General features: G+C 34.8%; 2 protein-coding genes across 3 annotated transcripts; one reads left to right on the top strand and one right to left on the bottom strand.

Annotated features, from left to right (window-relative positions):
* The first annotated feature begins 443 nt into the window (after nt 1–443).
* Nucleotides 444–3779, top strand: LOC132174068 (receptor-like protein 14). Of its 2 annotated transcripts, none has more exons than XM_088514991.1 (3): nt 444–792; nt 1608–1835; nt 1990–3779. In XM_088514991.1, the coding sequence occupies exons 1-3, from the start codon at nt 444–446 to the stop codon at nt 3777–3779; spliced, it is 2367 nt and encodes a 788-aa protein (XP_088371117.1). The 2 variants fall into 2 exon arrangements, with proteins under 2 accessions (XP_088371117.1, XP_088371118.1); XM_088514992.1 differs by having other exon boundaries at nt 768–792; nt 1608–1798; nt 2076–3779.
* Nucleotides 3780–4099: 320 nt separating this feature from the next.
* Nucleotides 4100–11988, bottom strand: LOC132176205 (rop guanine nucleotide exchange factor 14). Its single transcript, XM_059588342.2, has 8 exons — nt 11791–11988; nt 10295–10485; nt 7025–7414; nt 6104–6258; nt 5944–6018; nt 5581–5850; nt 4889–5236; nt 4100–4477 (listed from the first exon to the last, which is right to left on the bottom strand). Exons 2-8 carry the CDS (start codon nt 10368–10370, stop codon nt 4100–4102), a joined length of 1692 nt encoding a protein of 563 aa, XP_059444325.2. The 5' UTR covers nt 10371–10485; nt 11791–11988.
* Nucleotides 11989–12776: the final 788 nt, after the last annotated feature.

Below are 12776 nucleotides of genomic sequence, written 5' to 3'. Positions count from 1 at the left end.
CTCTTCTCCCATTTTCCACAACTCAAGTGTGAACTGCTTTTGTGCAAAGCTTGGCGTGCTTCTTGGTTTGGAGAAAACACATATTGATTAGACATCTTATTCCTTCATCTTCCTTTGAATTTCCATTGCTTTTAAAGCATGCCTCTAATTTCCAAGCTATTTCCAATACAGACAGATCGATCACTCTCCTGAAGACGCGTAGATTATTCAAGACTTCCGGGCCTCGTTTGAGCATCTTCCATTGAATTTCCACTGCTTTTAAATTAAGCATGCCTCTAATTTCCAAGCTATTTCCAATACAGACAGAACGATCACTCTCCTGAAAACGCGTGGATTATTCAAGACTTCCGGGCCTCGTTTGAGCACATTATATATATATATATATATATAAAGGCATGAGTATGATGATAAAGATGCACGTATATATGTACAACCTTTCGAAAATGAAGAATCGTTTTGCTGAAAATGTATTTTTGCTGTGGGTTACTGCTATCGCTTTTTCGCCTTTGGCTTGTGGTGATGGATGCAGCAAAGAACAGACGAGAGCTCTCTTGGAGATGAGAAACTCGACAAATGGTTTAGCCTTTGCTGGCTGGGACGGAAGAGACTGTTGTGAAGCGGATGGAATCGGATGTGTCAGTACAAATGGGGGAGTTAGCGAAATGTATTTGAACGGCTACACCATGGCAGCATCAAGTAGTACATGGTTTCCAAATGTAACCTTGTTCACCTTATTTGATGAGCTGGAACAACTACAACTTATTAACATGCAAATTGGAGGAGGGCTTCAACGTGAGAACTCTTACTTAATTAATTCATTTAATTTTATTTGCTCTCTGACTTCCACCTCAATTCATATTGACTAATTTCTGAAATTCCAAGTGAAATGTTATAATTTTATACATCATAGATGGTCAATATATAATTGTAACTCTCACACCATACATGACATCTTGCAGAGAATCCTACTTTTAGAGTTCCAACTGGTAAGCCTAATAATACATCGATATATCGTTTGCTTTCAAATTCTAGCTTGCGAATTATCATACACTTAATTTTTTTGTTTATTTGGTACATATATAGTTTATCTGAATTTCCTTATTATTATTATTCCTCAATATTCACATTAAACACACAAGTTCACATAATTCTCAAATTTTTTAATTGCATGCCATAAAATTCCATTAACCTATGCTGCAAAGATGTAAAATAAAGTGCAAAAATTCATTATTTTTGTGTTGTATTATTTGCTTCTTAGAGTAATTCTACTCTTCTACACTATATATTTTTACACCAGCCTTACACCAACCGATGTAACATGTTTTAAATGGTTTTCTATGTTAGCCAATTTAATAACAAAAGTGTTAGGCACTGCCACATATCAACCCGTGTAAAGTTAGTGTCAAAATCTAGTGCGAAGACTACCATTACTCTTGCTTGTTTCTTACACTTAAGCAATTAAAACTAGTTAGACTAAATTTCTTTTAGAGAAATATTTACTCGCTAGTCACTCCTACCATTTTTATTTCTATTTTAATTCTATGCCTTCTAAGCATATATGTACCCACATAGGAACTCATTTCTCGAACTCACTTAATTTGTTGCAGCTTTTTGCCAACTAAAGCGATCAAAACGTCTATTGGTGCTGGGTCTTGATGATAATAGATTGGAAGGCATCATTCCCTCTTGTATTGGGATGATTGAAAATATTGAATACATTTATATATCAAATAATCACCTTCATGGTAATCTACCTCCATCAATGTTCTCCAAACAAAGCAAGATTACTCATTTTGATGTTTCGAGCAATCAACTAGATGGGGTTTTATCATTTTCTACTTTTACCAATACTTGAATACCTTGATCTTTCGGATAATCTCTTTCATGGCAATCTACCTCCATCAATATTCTCCAAACAAAGCAAGATTACCCATTTTGATGTTTCGAGCAATCAACTAGATGGGGTTTTATCATTTTCTACTTTTACCAATACTTCAAGTCTCGAATACCTTGATCTTTCGGATAATCTCTTTCATGGTAATTTACCTCAATCAATATTCTCCCAAAAAAGCAAGATTAGGTATTTATATGTTTCTAGCAATCAATTAGAAGGGGTAATCTCATTTTCTATTTTTGCCAATGCTTCAAGACTCATTTTCCTAGATCTTTCAAGCAACAAAGATTTAGAAATTGAAACCGAGTCTCCTTCATGGGTTCCAACCTTTCAGTTAAGATATCTGAACTTGGCGAATTGCAGCCTCAACAAGAAGAATGGTCACGTTGTCCCAAGCTTCATCTCCACCCAAGTTTTCTTGCTCTGGCTAGACTTGTCTCACAACTTAATAGAGGGAAGCGTACCTTGTGAGCTACTATTCAACACGAGTATCCAAGTTTTATCCTTGAGAAGTAACCAAATTGATGGCTCTCTTTCTTTTGGTTGCCTTGCTAATCATACTTCATCACTTAAAGCCTTCGACATATCAGAAAATAATGTCACAGGTTCTCTTCCTGAAAATATTGGACATCTTCTTCCAGACTTATATCATGTTGACATGTCCTCAAATGCATTAGAGGGCATCATTCCTTCGTCTTTTGGTAATTTGCCTTTTGAGATATTAGACCTTTCTAATAACAAGCTCTCAGGTACAATACCGCGTGGTTTGACTAGAGATGGTACCGCACTGGTATATCTAAATCTATCAAACAATAAATTGAAAGGAGAAATGCTCCCAAGGGACTCAAACATGACAGAGCTGGAAAGCTTACAACTCAGCGGCAATCAATTTGAAGGAATGATCTCACCCACCATATCAAACAGTCCCAATTTGGTAATCCTAGATATTCGAAATAATCACTTGTCTGGTAATATTCCAAAGTGGTTGTATGATCATCCTCGCTTGGTGGCCGTTCTTTTAAGTGGAAATCGATTTGAAGGTCAGCTACTCCGTAGAATGTGTGGAATGGAAAGTTTGCAAGTTTTCGATATCTCTAATAATCATATTTCAGGAGGTATTCCCTCATGCCTTGATAACATTACATTTTGGAAGAAGAGTGCTCCAAACTCTACTGACTCAAACTATTACACAGCAAAGAGTCAACTGTATGTTTTGGTAAATTCAGGAGCCAGAGACATTGAATTGGAAATTAAAACGTCCTTGCGAATAAAATATAAGGTGTATACTTACCAAGGTATCCCACTCTCGTTGATGACTTTAATTGACATGTCATCTAACCAATTGATAGAGAGCATTCCTTCTGAAATGGGAGAATTGTTACAACTTCGATCCTTGAACTTGTCGAATAATTTTTTAACTGGCCCCATTCCAAACTCTTTCCGAAACTTGAAAAACATGGAGAACTTAGATCTTTCCCACAACAAGTTGAGTGGGGGAATCCCTTATGAATTGATTGGACTCACTTCTCTATCTACATTTAGTGTTGCAAGTAACAATCTTTCAGGAAGAATCCCATTTGAGCGGCAGTTCTCAACTTTCGGGACGCAATCCTATGATGACAATTCAGATCTCTGTGGAGTCCCTCTGCCAAAAAATTGTTCAACCACAAACAAGCTTGAACCTGAACGTGAGTATGAAAGGGAAGAGACTAGAATAATTGATAGTCCTTTATTCTTCTACGCATTTCTTGCTGTCTCTTATGCATTTGGATTTTGGGTTTTCTTTGGGATCCTAATCATTAAAAAGAATTGGAGGCAAATCTATTTTAGAGCTGTGGACAAATACATTGAGTCATGTTTCGAAATGCTCTCCAAGTATTGGTGATTCACACTGACAACTTTGTAGTGGAAGTAGAAACATATTTGTACTTCAGAGTAATGTCTTCAATAAATTTGTTATATGTCCTTTGATACATGTCGCACCTTAAAAGCATTTGAAATCATATTAGCTTAGTTTAGATTTTGGTAGGAATTGTTGTCCATTGAAGAACTATGGTTGTCATCACCATATAAGTAGTTAATACTTTGCTATATATTTCCAAGCAAAGTTTGCCATGATCTCAACTACACGTTTTTAAGAGGCAAACCAAAATTATCTTTACAAAAAGAAGCTATTGAAGACCATGCTTTTTTTCTTTTTTTTTATCAAGGTGAATTTTTAGGAGACACACTTACACAAGCCTCTCTATCGATGCACCATAGTCTATTCCAACTTGGTGTTGTAGCCACCGAACTTGCTTTGGCATCACTGTATGAAGATTCCAAATCACAAGTACTGCTTGAATTAGAGTCACAATAATGCCCATGCACCTGGTTCATCTGATCAATCAACGAGTGCCTTACATCTATATCAACAGCTGAAGTTTCACAATGATTTATACCAGAGAAGTAAGGCATTGCCACCGGTGAATTTGAATTGCTCAAACCATCTTCTTCCAAAATATCTCTTATCCTAGACAATATGCTATAGGCCAAGTTTCCAAGAACACGGGAATATGCTTCCAGAATTGAATGTCCAACATCCTACAAGAATTGATGAGGAAAATTATTGCCAAATCTCTACAAAAATATATTTGTATAGGTCACTTCTGATTAAGACAGTTTATCCATGTCAAAAGAATTTTCTAGGGTAAACATGGATATAAAAAATAAAAAAAATGCAACTACTTTTCTTTTTGTTCTTTGCCCTCTTTTTTGTAGATAGAAGTAGATGTCCACTACTGCTAGAGTATGAACTAGATAACCCAGGTGAAAGTCAATGTAAATATGAGTACCATTATAATGACAACCAATACATATGATAGCAGAGAAATCAATCTGGTATGGCGGAAACCAAAATATCTCAAGGAAGAACAAAGAAAGCCAAAAAAATGGGGATGAAGAGTGATGTTTTGAGAAAATTGGCAGAATGGACATGAATACGTGTTGACTCACCTTGCCATACTGAATTTTTGTAACATTAAGAAATGTATGGGGAAGGTTTGGATATCTGATCTTGAGGTGATGTAAAAAGGCTTCTGCCCGGTCCAACAATAACTCCATCTTATCCATCTCAGACATTGAATCCTTTATGAAGGACCATGATGTTCGAACTGGGGATTTACCACTAACATGTTCTGTAACTTTCACTTTCCAAGCAAATATAGCAGCTTCCAACCTATTAATGACCTCGAGAGCACGATGTTCAAATTTCAAATTAAGAGAATTGAGCATCTCGTCAGATGAGCTTGATTCTGCAAACAACAACTTGTAGAGTTCCTCACCAAGGCTTGCCTTCCCAGACTGTAAGTACATAAATACAAATGTAGTTATAAGTTACGACACTGCAATGAGGATTACAATTTTGAAATTTCATCTGTAAGTTTAATCATATGCAATGATCATCAGATGATGTAGACAGTTTTCAAGTCAGAAGCATGCACACTAAGTCCCACTTCATTTTGATGTGTCAAGGTTAGCTAGCTCAATCTAAAAGCTTCAGTCTACTTTAGCTTTGCATAGCTTTGCATGTGTACCCACTTTTGGCAAGGATCAAAGATGAGGGTTTCCCCTGCTCTCTCATCATAGCTTGATATCAGAAAGGCAGATTAATTATGAATGTTTTAAATGGGAGAGAGTTTAATTACCTTGGGAAGAGCATCTTTAATAATGGCCGGCACAGGCATTTCAAGCAAAACAGTTTCATTGATTGATTTGGCAGCCTTGAATACTTGGTGTACCACTCTTCCCTGATGAAGCAATTTCTTCCTTTCAGTGTCAGAGAGCCCCGTATTTGGTACTTGAGGTGATGGGAGCCACCATCTCTTACTTTGCCGGCCGCTATTATTCCTTCCTTCTGCCCGGCTACCTCCTTCTGCATACCAAAACTCAGTATTCACCATTGAATCTAACGTCTCCTGTAACATGAAAAACCAATAAGATTAATTTGACTAATACATTGATGCATAAAAACTTCTCTAGATTATAATGGGAATGAAGAGATCACCTACAATAAGCATAGAGTCCAATTTTTGGAGTGCCGGCAAATTCATGTGAATGTCAGCACGGGCTTTTGGTGTCATTATCTGCAAAATAAATGTCGAATCCAAATCACACCATAAGTAAAATCCGTACTGCTTTATTCTTCTGTCCAATTGAAATAGAAAATACCTCCAAGGTCCGGCCATTTGCACCATTTTGCTTCGCAGGAACTAACTCAACCATATAGTTGGTTGGGGAGAGTAACCAGTCCATTTCTTTTCGCCATTTGCTCTTACTTTCTTCAGGAAGTGGTTCTAATTTCCACAACTCTCCAAAAACCGTCGCTGAAAATCCAATTATTATATTATTCTATATAGTTAAGAGAAAAGGTAATTATTCTCATAGGTCACATTATAAAAACAGAAGAAGTTTTCTAAGGAATAGCTAGGGCCCCAAGTTAGTGATAGAAGGAAAATGGTCCTGCATTATATGCTACCCACAAGAAGGAAAAAGTAAATAGATAAAGAAATATTGATGACAACATATAAAAATAAAAAAATAAAAAATAAAAATAAAAACAGCTGTGAACAGTCTGAGTTTGATTAGGAAGGGTTATATGTATTTAGCATAATAAGTTTCTGTTCAATCAAAGGCTTGTTACTGTATTCTCACAATCCTTTATTTAGGAAAAACTCGAATATTGTTTTTACTTAATACAATCACTTCGAAAACATATGAACCTCAAAGATTAATTACACTGTTTGCAAATGTTGAAAATAATATGCTATTAGCGACCCTAGTATATTTAGAATTTTTTTTTTTTTTTTTTTTTGACATGTCCACACGAGGGGGGAGAGGAGATTCGAACTAGTAACTTCCACTTCATAGGGCGTAGTCTCCAGCCGATTGAGCTACTCCTTGGGGACTAGTACATTTAGAATTCTAATCTCACGAGTTTGACACCTCCATATGACACAGAGAAACGTAATGCAGTATAAGTATCGCACACTTGTAAATATAAAAATACTTTAAGCAAATCCAGAAACTATAGTAAGGGAAAAAGCATATCCAACTAATTATTTCTATTAAGCAAACGGAACTTTTTCATACCTGCTAGATTTGTGATGCCATTAGACAAAGCTAAAGCAGTGGTTTGGCCCTTGCATCCTCCTGTAACATCTTCACCTAACAACAGCTTTGCAAATTTTTCTTTCATTGCCTCCACATCTGAAAACTGAATGGCATAAGCAGGTTTCTCTTTCACATAAAAATGTTGGGGGCTTTCTGAGAGCTCCCATTCATCATAACTCTGTTCATCCCTCTTCATTGTCAACCACTTTGAAGAAAATGATCCAAAAGCATCTTTGCTGGAAGAGCAGCTCGAGCCACCATCGTCCAAGGAGTCGGTTACACATTCATCCCCTCTGCTTGTTCTGCTTTCATTTTCATAAGATTGATTATTGAGAATGCAACTCTCAAGGCCATTGTATGTCATTATTCCTGAAAGATTACATTATAGTTTTTATTGTGTCAGAGCTCATATGGAAGGTGAAGAAGTTGTTTTAGTTTACCAAACAATAAAGACCAAAAACATAAAGAACAAATTTAATATAACACGGTTGTCAGCTTTGGAACAGGACATACAAATGCTCATTGGTTCTCAACATATAAATGATGCGCTTGCAACTAAACAAGGCATACTCCAAAAAAATAAAATGCTAAACTACAAACATGGCAATAAAAACACTTGAATATAAAAATTTTAATTCTTCTAGAGACTTTTTGCTGAAGATTCTATCAGTAAGCATTGGTTGGCATCACAAAGTAAATTATTTGCGTCTGGTCTGGCTATTTATTCCAAAATTGATTAAATTTTCTCATCGTCTGCCTCTTTCACTGTTTTGGCTCTCTCTTAGTCATCATAGCATATTTAATAGTCACAGGCCCTCAAAAGACGTTTACATCTTAAAACACAATGCTGCCTTTTATTTACATGTTTATGCTCTCATTATCTCAAGGCACATCTGCATATTTGGAGGAAAAAATTGTTAATAAAAATTCATGTTTTGAACAAGAAAGAGGATAAAATATATAATTGTTTAATAAATACTGTCTATAAACCATTACAGATATTGCTGCAACAGTCCAACAAGGTTCATACCAGAATGTGACGTAGGTTATCACTCAAAATAAAGTACATGACATATATAAGGACACATAGTTCATAATTACATCATTTCAGATGTTAGCTGTTGGTTCAACAACGATTATGGAGTGATAATCTCAATTCCAATAATATCTAAGTTAGTTTTCCTTTTCCTCATTTTTACAATAAGGTATCGAACTATAAAACCATCGACTTCCATCTAGTAACACTTGGATTATGTGTTAATAATCCCAATACTTGGACCAAATTTTTTTTTTTTTTTTTTAATACATGTCGAGTGGATCGAAAGTTTGAGACCTGGCTAATAGCTCCAAAATTAAGGATGTTTTCGCCAAAAAAAAAAAAAAAAAACTTTGGTTTCCTTTCTTTTTTTAGTTTTTCTCTCTATTTTGGTAGAAGCACATAACAATTTAGTTAGAATAAATAGGTGAATAGAAAGCATATGCTTCCATGGCCATGCAGATTGGACCAGAGCAAGAGGGAACTTTCCAAGAAACTACAGAAAAAGGTCTTGAAGCTTCATCTTTAGAACGTGGTTGCACTTCCATTACAAATATAGAAAAGCACAAGACAACAAGTCGCAACACATAGACATAGGAACGACACTAAATGGAAAGGAATGAACCTTAGGAGGGAATCCACACAGTGGAGCTGATAAAATAATAAGTTAAATTAACTTTCCAAGAAGAAAAAAAAAAAAAAAAAAGTTGAATTAAACACTGACTTTGTGTCCCCACCCTGTTACTTCATTGTCTCATTTAGTGGGGAATAAGGGCCCACAAATGTCAATCAAAATAAATTGTGCGAGCTACGCAATTTCTGCGGACTCTGTCCCATACACTTTGAAAAATCAATCACAATCACATGTGGCGGATGGAGTTAAAAAGGGCTTAGAATTTGTGTTGAAGCAGAACATTACATTTACAGGAGAGCTAGGTTTTCAAAAAAAATTTCAAAAATTAAAATTTAGTTATTAAATGATGTGTCATCATCTCATATGATTTATTGTTTTAGTCAATATGGTCAAATTATGGAATAGAATAACCCCATCTAATGGGTTGCACATAGCCACATTCAAAAGAGTAATGCTACTCTTCATATTTATTTATCACATTCATTTTATATTGTTTGATGTGACAAATTTTAAGTAATTTTTTTAAATGATTAGCATAAAAAATCACCTAAAGCACATTATGTCCATCAATATAAAATAAGTGTAATAAATAAATGTAATGAGTAGTATTATTCCATACAAAATAGATCACAAAGGATTGCTTGTTAAAAAAAAATAGACCATAAAGAATTAGGCTCAGGTAAAAAAATAAAAAGACCTTGAAGGATTAGATACCTTATAAATCCACAATTTCCAAAACTGCATACTTTTCTATTTTGGTTTACATTTTAAAATTGTGTCTTTATCGCTTAATTTTTTACCCAATGTTATTGGCATGTCAAAAAAAAAAACATAAAATGGGTTTTTAAAGACCAAATTTAAAATTTCTGGTGTTTTACACATAAGATTGAAAAATCTTTTGGTTGTCATACTAAATTTCAAAATATGTTAAAATTAAATTTTAAGTAGCTTGGGAGACTAGGCCTTTTATGTTGAATGTTTTGGTGTTTTAACTCGAAGATGATTTTCAGGAAAATTTTTGAAATCTATTGTAATGGTACACCACCATTAATATTCTGTTCAGAAATTGAACAGAGGCACCATAGATGCATGGCAGTCATGGGGCCATGGCTGTCACGCTAAGAAGGATTGATGGGCTCTCTTACACATCTCCCAATCCCCACTTTTATGAGCCTCAAACTCAGCCCTTCAATTCACCAAATCCATCTTCGTTCTTTATTCAAAAGAACAAACAAATTGAAATGGGAAATGATATTTCAACTTTTATATTTGAGCAGCACCACCACCCATCTGACAAAGTCTAAAGCCCCTGTATTTATATTTCTTTTCCAACAGTCACCCCATGTGGTAGGTTCGTTATCCAACTAAAAGCACCGGATGGTCAAGATAAGACTGCTAAATTAGTTTATCAGCTATGACTCACGTGAGACTAAGAAGCATAAATCACGGAAGATTCAATTTAATTAATATTTGTTAACACTAACAAACTATTTCTTCTTGTTTTAATATTACCAAGAAATTATAACAGTGAGGAAGAGAGGGGGCCAAGTGAGTAGGAAAAAAATGAGAGATGCCTTACTCTCTTGCTCATCAAAGTCGATGCTAATCTCTCTGTCTCGGGTGCAGCAAGCAAGCCTTCTCCTCATCCCCATCATCTTAGCTCTTATTTTTTAACACCTTCTTGTCTTTGTCTGTCTTTTGGATTGGAAAAATAACACTTAACTTTTAGAACATGATTTAGCAGACAATCCCACAGCTGTGCTCCACGCCCTACATCAATTAAGAACCATTATATACTTACAGTAATTATGTTATTTTATTAAAAAAATATATATTCTCAACAACATGAGAGATGTTCCATCAAGACTATAATTTGAATTTTTCTTTCAGATAAAATAAATGCTCGGACCACATGAACCATAATGTCTGTTTTTTTTTTTACAAACTACATGGACCCTTGCAAGCAGGTTTTTCAAGAGTGAATTCTACTTAAAATATGTATCATTTGATATCAAAGTCGTCATCATGCCGAGTATAAGACCAGACGAAACGAGATTGAATGAGTTGCAATTTTGTGGCAAATCTCGAAGGAGACAACCTATAGGCTTGATGAAAATGTCTTCTTACTATATATATAGGCATATGTTAAGTTATTGAAGACTAATAAATGAGTAAAATGAAAATAAAATAAAAAATAAAAAAACAAAAAACCTATTGGGTTAGTGCCAACAATGTCAACTACGGTTCATGATGGCATGTTACGGTCCTAAGTGTCCCACGTAAATGAAGTACAAAACTTGTTGGGAACCCTTCTATTTCAAGTTGATTTCTACCAAGCACTTGAATTACAACTAGCCTACTCAATACTTATTTTAAAAAAAGCCCAATTAAGTCATTTAAATTTTTTTTTTTTTTTTTTTTTTTCTTCGGAGAATCAGAGTGTCTAGTTGAACCTCAATGTGGAGCCAAGAGCAAAAAGACGACTTGAAGCTCAGTATCTTTTGCTTGATATCATTGTGGAACAAAAGCAAATAATTAGAAAGTGTTTCATTAATGAATAATAAAAAAAAATAGTGAAAAAAATGATTGTGTAAGCTTTTTGGACCGACGGTCAAATCTAAAGAAATTAGAAAAAGTTTTTTACCATTTGTCAGTAAGAATATAATTTAGATTCTGTCTTTGATATCAAACAATAGCGTACGAAAAGTTGCAGGTAAAGTTCAAGAAAAAGGAGGATTATTTTGATCCAACCAAAAAGTATCAGCGCAAAGGACAGAGATCCGACCACACTCTCCCGAACGCTTTGCAGATTAGCATTTTCAAAACATTTTTTTTTCTCACAAAGAAAAAAAAAAGCACTGATTTTGGTTTTTGAAAACAAAAACAAAGAGAAATTACAGTTTTCTCTGCTAAACCATCACCAATACACATTTATGATAAACTTTAATTCAGTTATTTGAAGATTTTAGTATCAGATATAAGAGATTGAAGAAACTAATAAAAGGAAAAATACCCAAACAAACATTCATCAAAGGAAATGGGAAAAAGAAGAACAAATGGGAAATGGGAACAGACCTTAGTGAAGGGGAGCAGAATCCTCAGAAGCCAAGGCATTTCTTCTTCAGAGCTGCAATTTTTCGAGTGAATGTTTTCCCATGAACTTGAATATGCAATGTAAAAGCTATTGATTTCAAACAGACCCTCTGAGAGAAAGAAGGCAATGGAGTTGGTGAGAGAAGAGTGCAGAGGAATGCATTTAAGGAGGGAGAGAGAGAGAGAGAGAGAGAGAGAGAATGGATATGAGAGAGCTTGGGGGAGGCTCCTCTCCAGTATCCGGACCCAACTGCATCTCGGCCGTTGGATATTTGGGTCCTTCTTTCTAAACGCATCAGGACTGTTCGTACACGTGCGTTTTGTAGTTTCTGCGGGTGATGTTGAGGGATTGACGGTCGAGATTTGAGAGGGCTCTTTTTCTTTCTGTCTGATGTGGGTTTGGGCCCACTAAAATGGTAGGCAGCGGCAGCGGCAGCGCCGATTCTTATTTCAAAAATCACTATAAAAGCACCGATTTCTCATCTCATTTCAAAAATCACTATCAATCGTACCCGATTTGGCTTACATTTTAATTATGCTTAATCGAAGGTTAAAATTAAATTTTTTAAAATATTTTTCTTTTTTTTTCTTCTATTAAAAATTTTAAAAAATAAGTCAATTTTAAAATTCAATCTTAACCGTTAATTAAATTTGTATTTTTCAAGATTTAGCTCAATCAACTGGGACCATGCTTTATAAAATGAATGTCACTAGTTCGAATTCATCTTCCCCTCTTATGCGGACATGTCAAAAAATAAATAAAAATATAAATAACAGCATGTAAGCCGAATCCCAAAGCACCAATTTCAAAAAATTTGTGTAAGAATACAAAAATAAATAAATAAATAAGAGAAAGGTTAAATATTTATTAATTAAAATAAAATTGAGATTCATTTTAAGGACCAATAAACATTATAGTATGAGTTTGTCGAGATGAGCTATAATACGTAGAATTGTTTATTTATAAA

This window comes from Corylus avellana, chromosome 3, assembly GCF_965113065.1.
Source record: "Corylus avellana chromosome 3, dhCorAvel1.hap1.2, whole genome shotgun sequence".
NCBI classification, from domain to species: Eukaryota; Viridiplantae; Streptophyta; class Magnoliopsida; order Fagales; family Betulaceae; genus Corylus; species Corylus avellana.
Note: the sequence above shows the minus strand (reverse complement) of the source record. Positions and strands in the feature narration are given on the sequence as shown.

What these genes read in the sequence shown, in the direction of transcription:
- LOC132176205 (XM_059588342.2), bottom strand. Translation starts at nt 10,370, where the DNA reads ATGATGGGGATGAGGAGAAGGCTTGCTTGCTGCACCCGAGACAGAGAG. An exon ending in AATTGGACTCTATGCTTATT is followed by an intron (nt 5,851 to 5,943) that starts GTAGGTGATCTC and finishes TTCATGTTACAG; the next exon opens with GAGACGTTAGATTCAATGGT. An exon ending in CAAAAATTCAGTATGGCAAG is followed by an intron (nt 4,478 to 4,888) that starts GTGAGTCAACAC and finishes CAATTCTTGTAG; the next exon opens with GATGTTGGACATTCAATTCT.
- LOC132174068 (XM_088514991.1), top strand. Translation starts at nt 444, where the DNA reads ATGAAGAATCGTTTTGCTGAAAATGTATTTTTGCTGTGGGTTACTGCT. An exon ending in AATTGGAGGAGGGCTTCAAC is followed by an intron (nt 793 to 1,607) that starts GTGAGAACTCTT and finishes AATTTGTTGCAG; the next exon opens with CTTTTTGCCAACTAAAGCGA. An exon ending in AGATGGGGTTTTATCATTTT is followed by an intron (nt 1,836 to 1,989) that starts CTACTTTTACCA and finishes CTACTTTTACCA; the next exon opens with ATACTTCAAGTCTCGAATAC.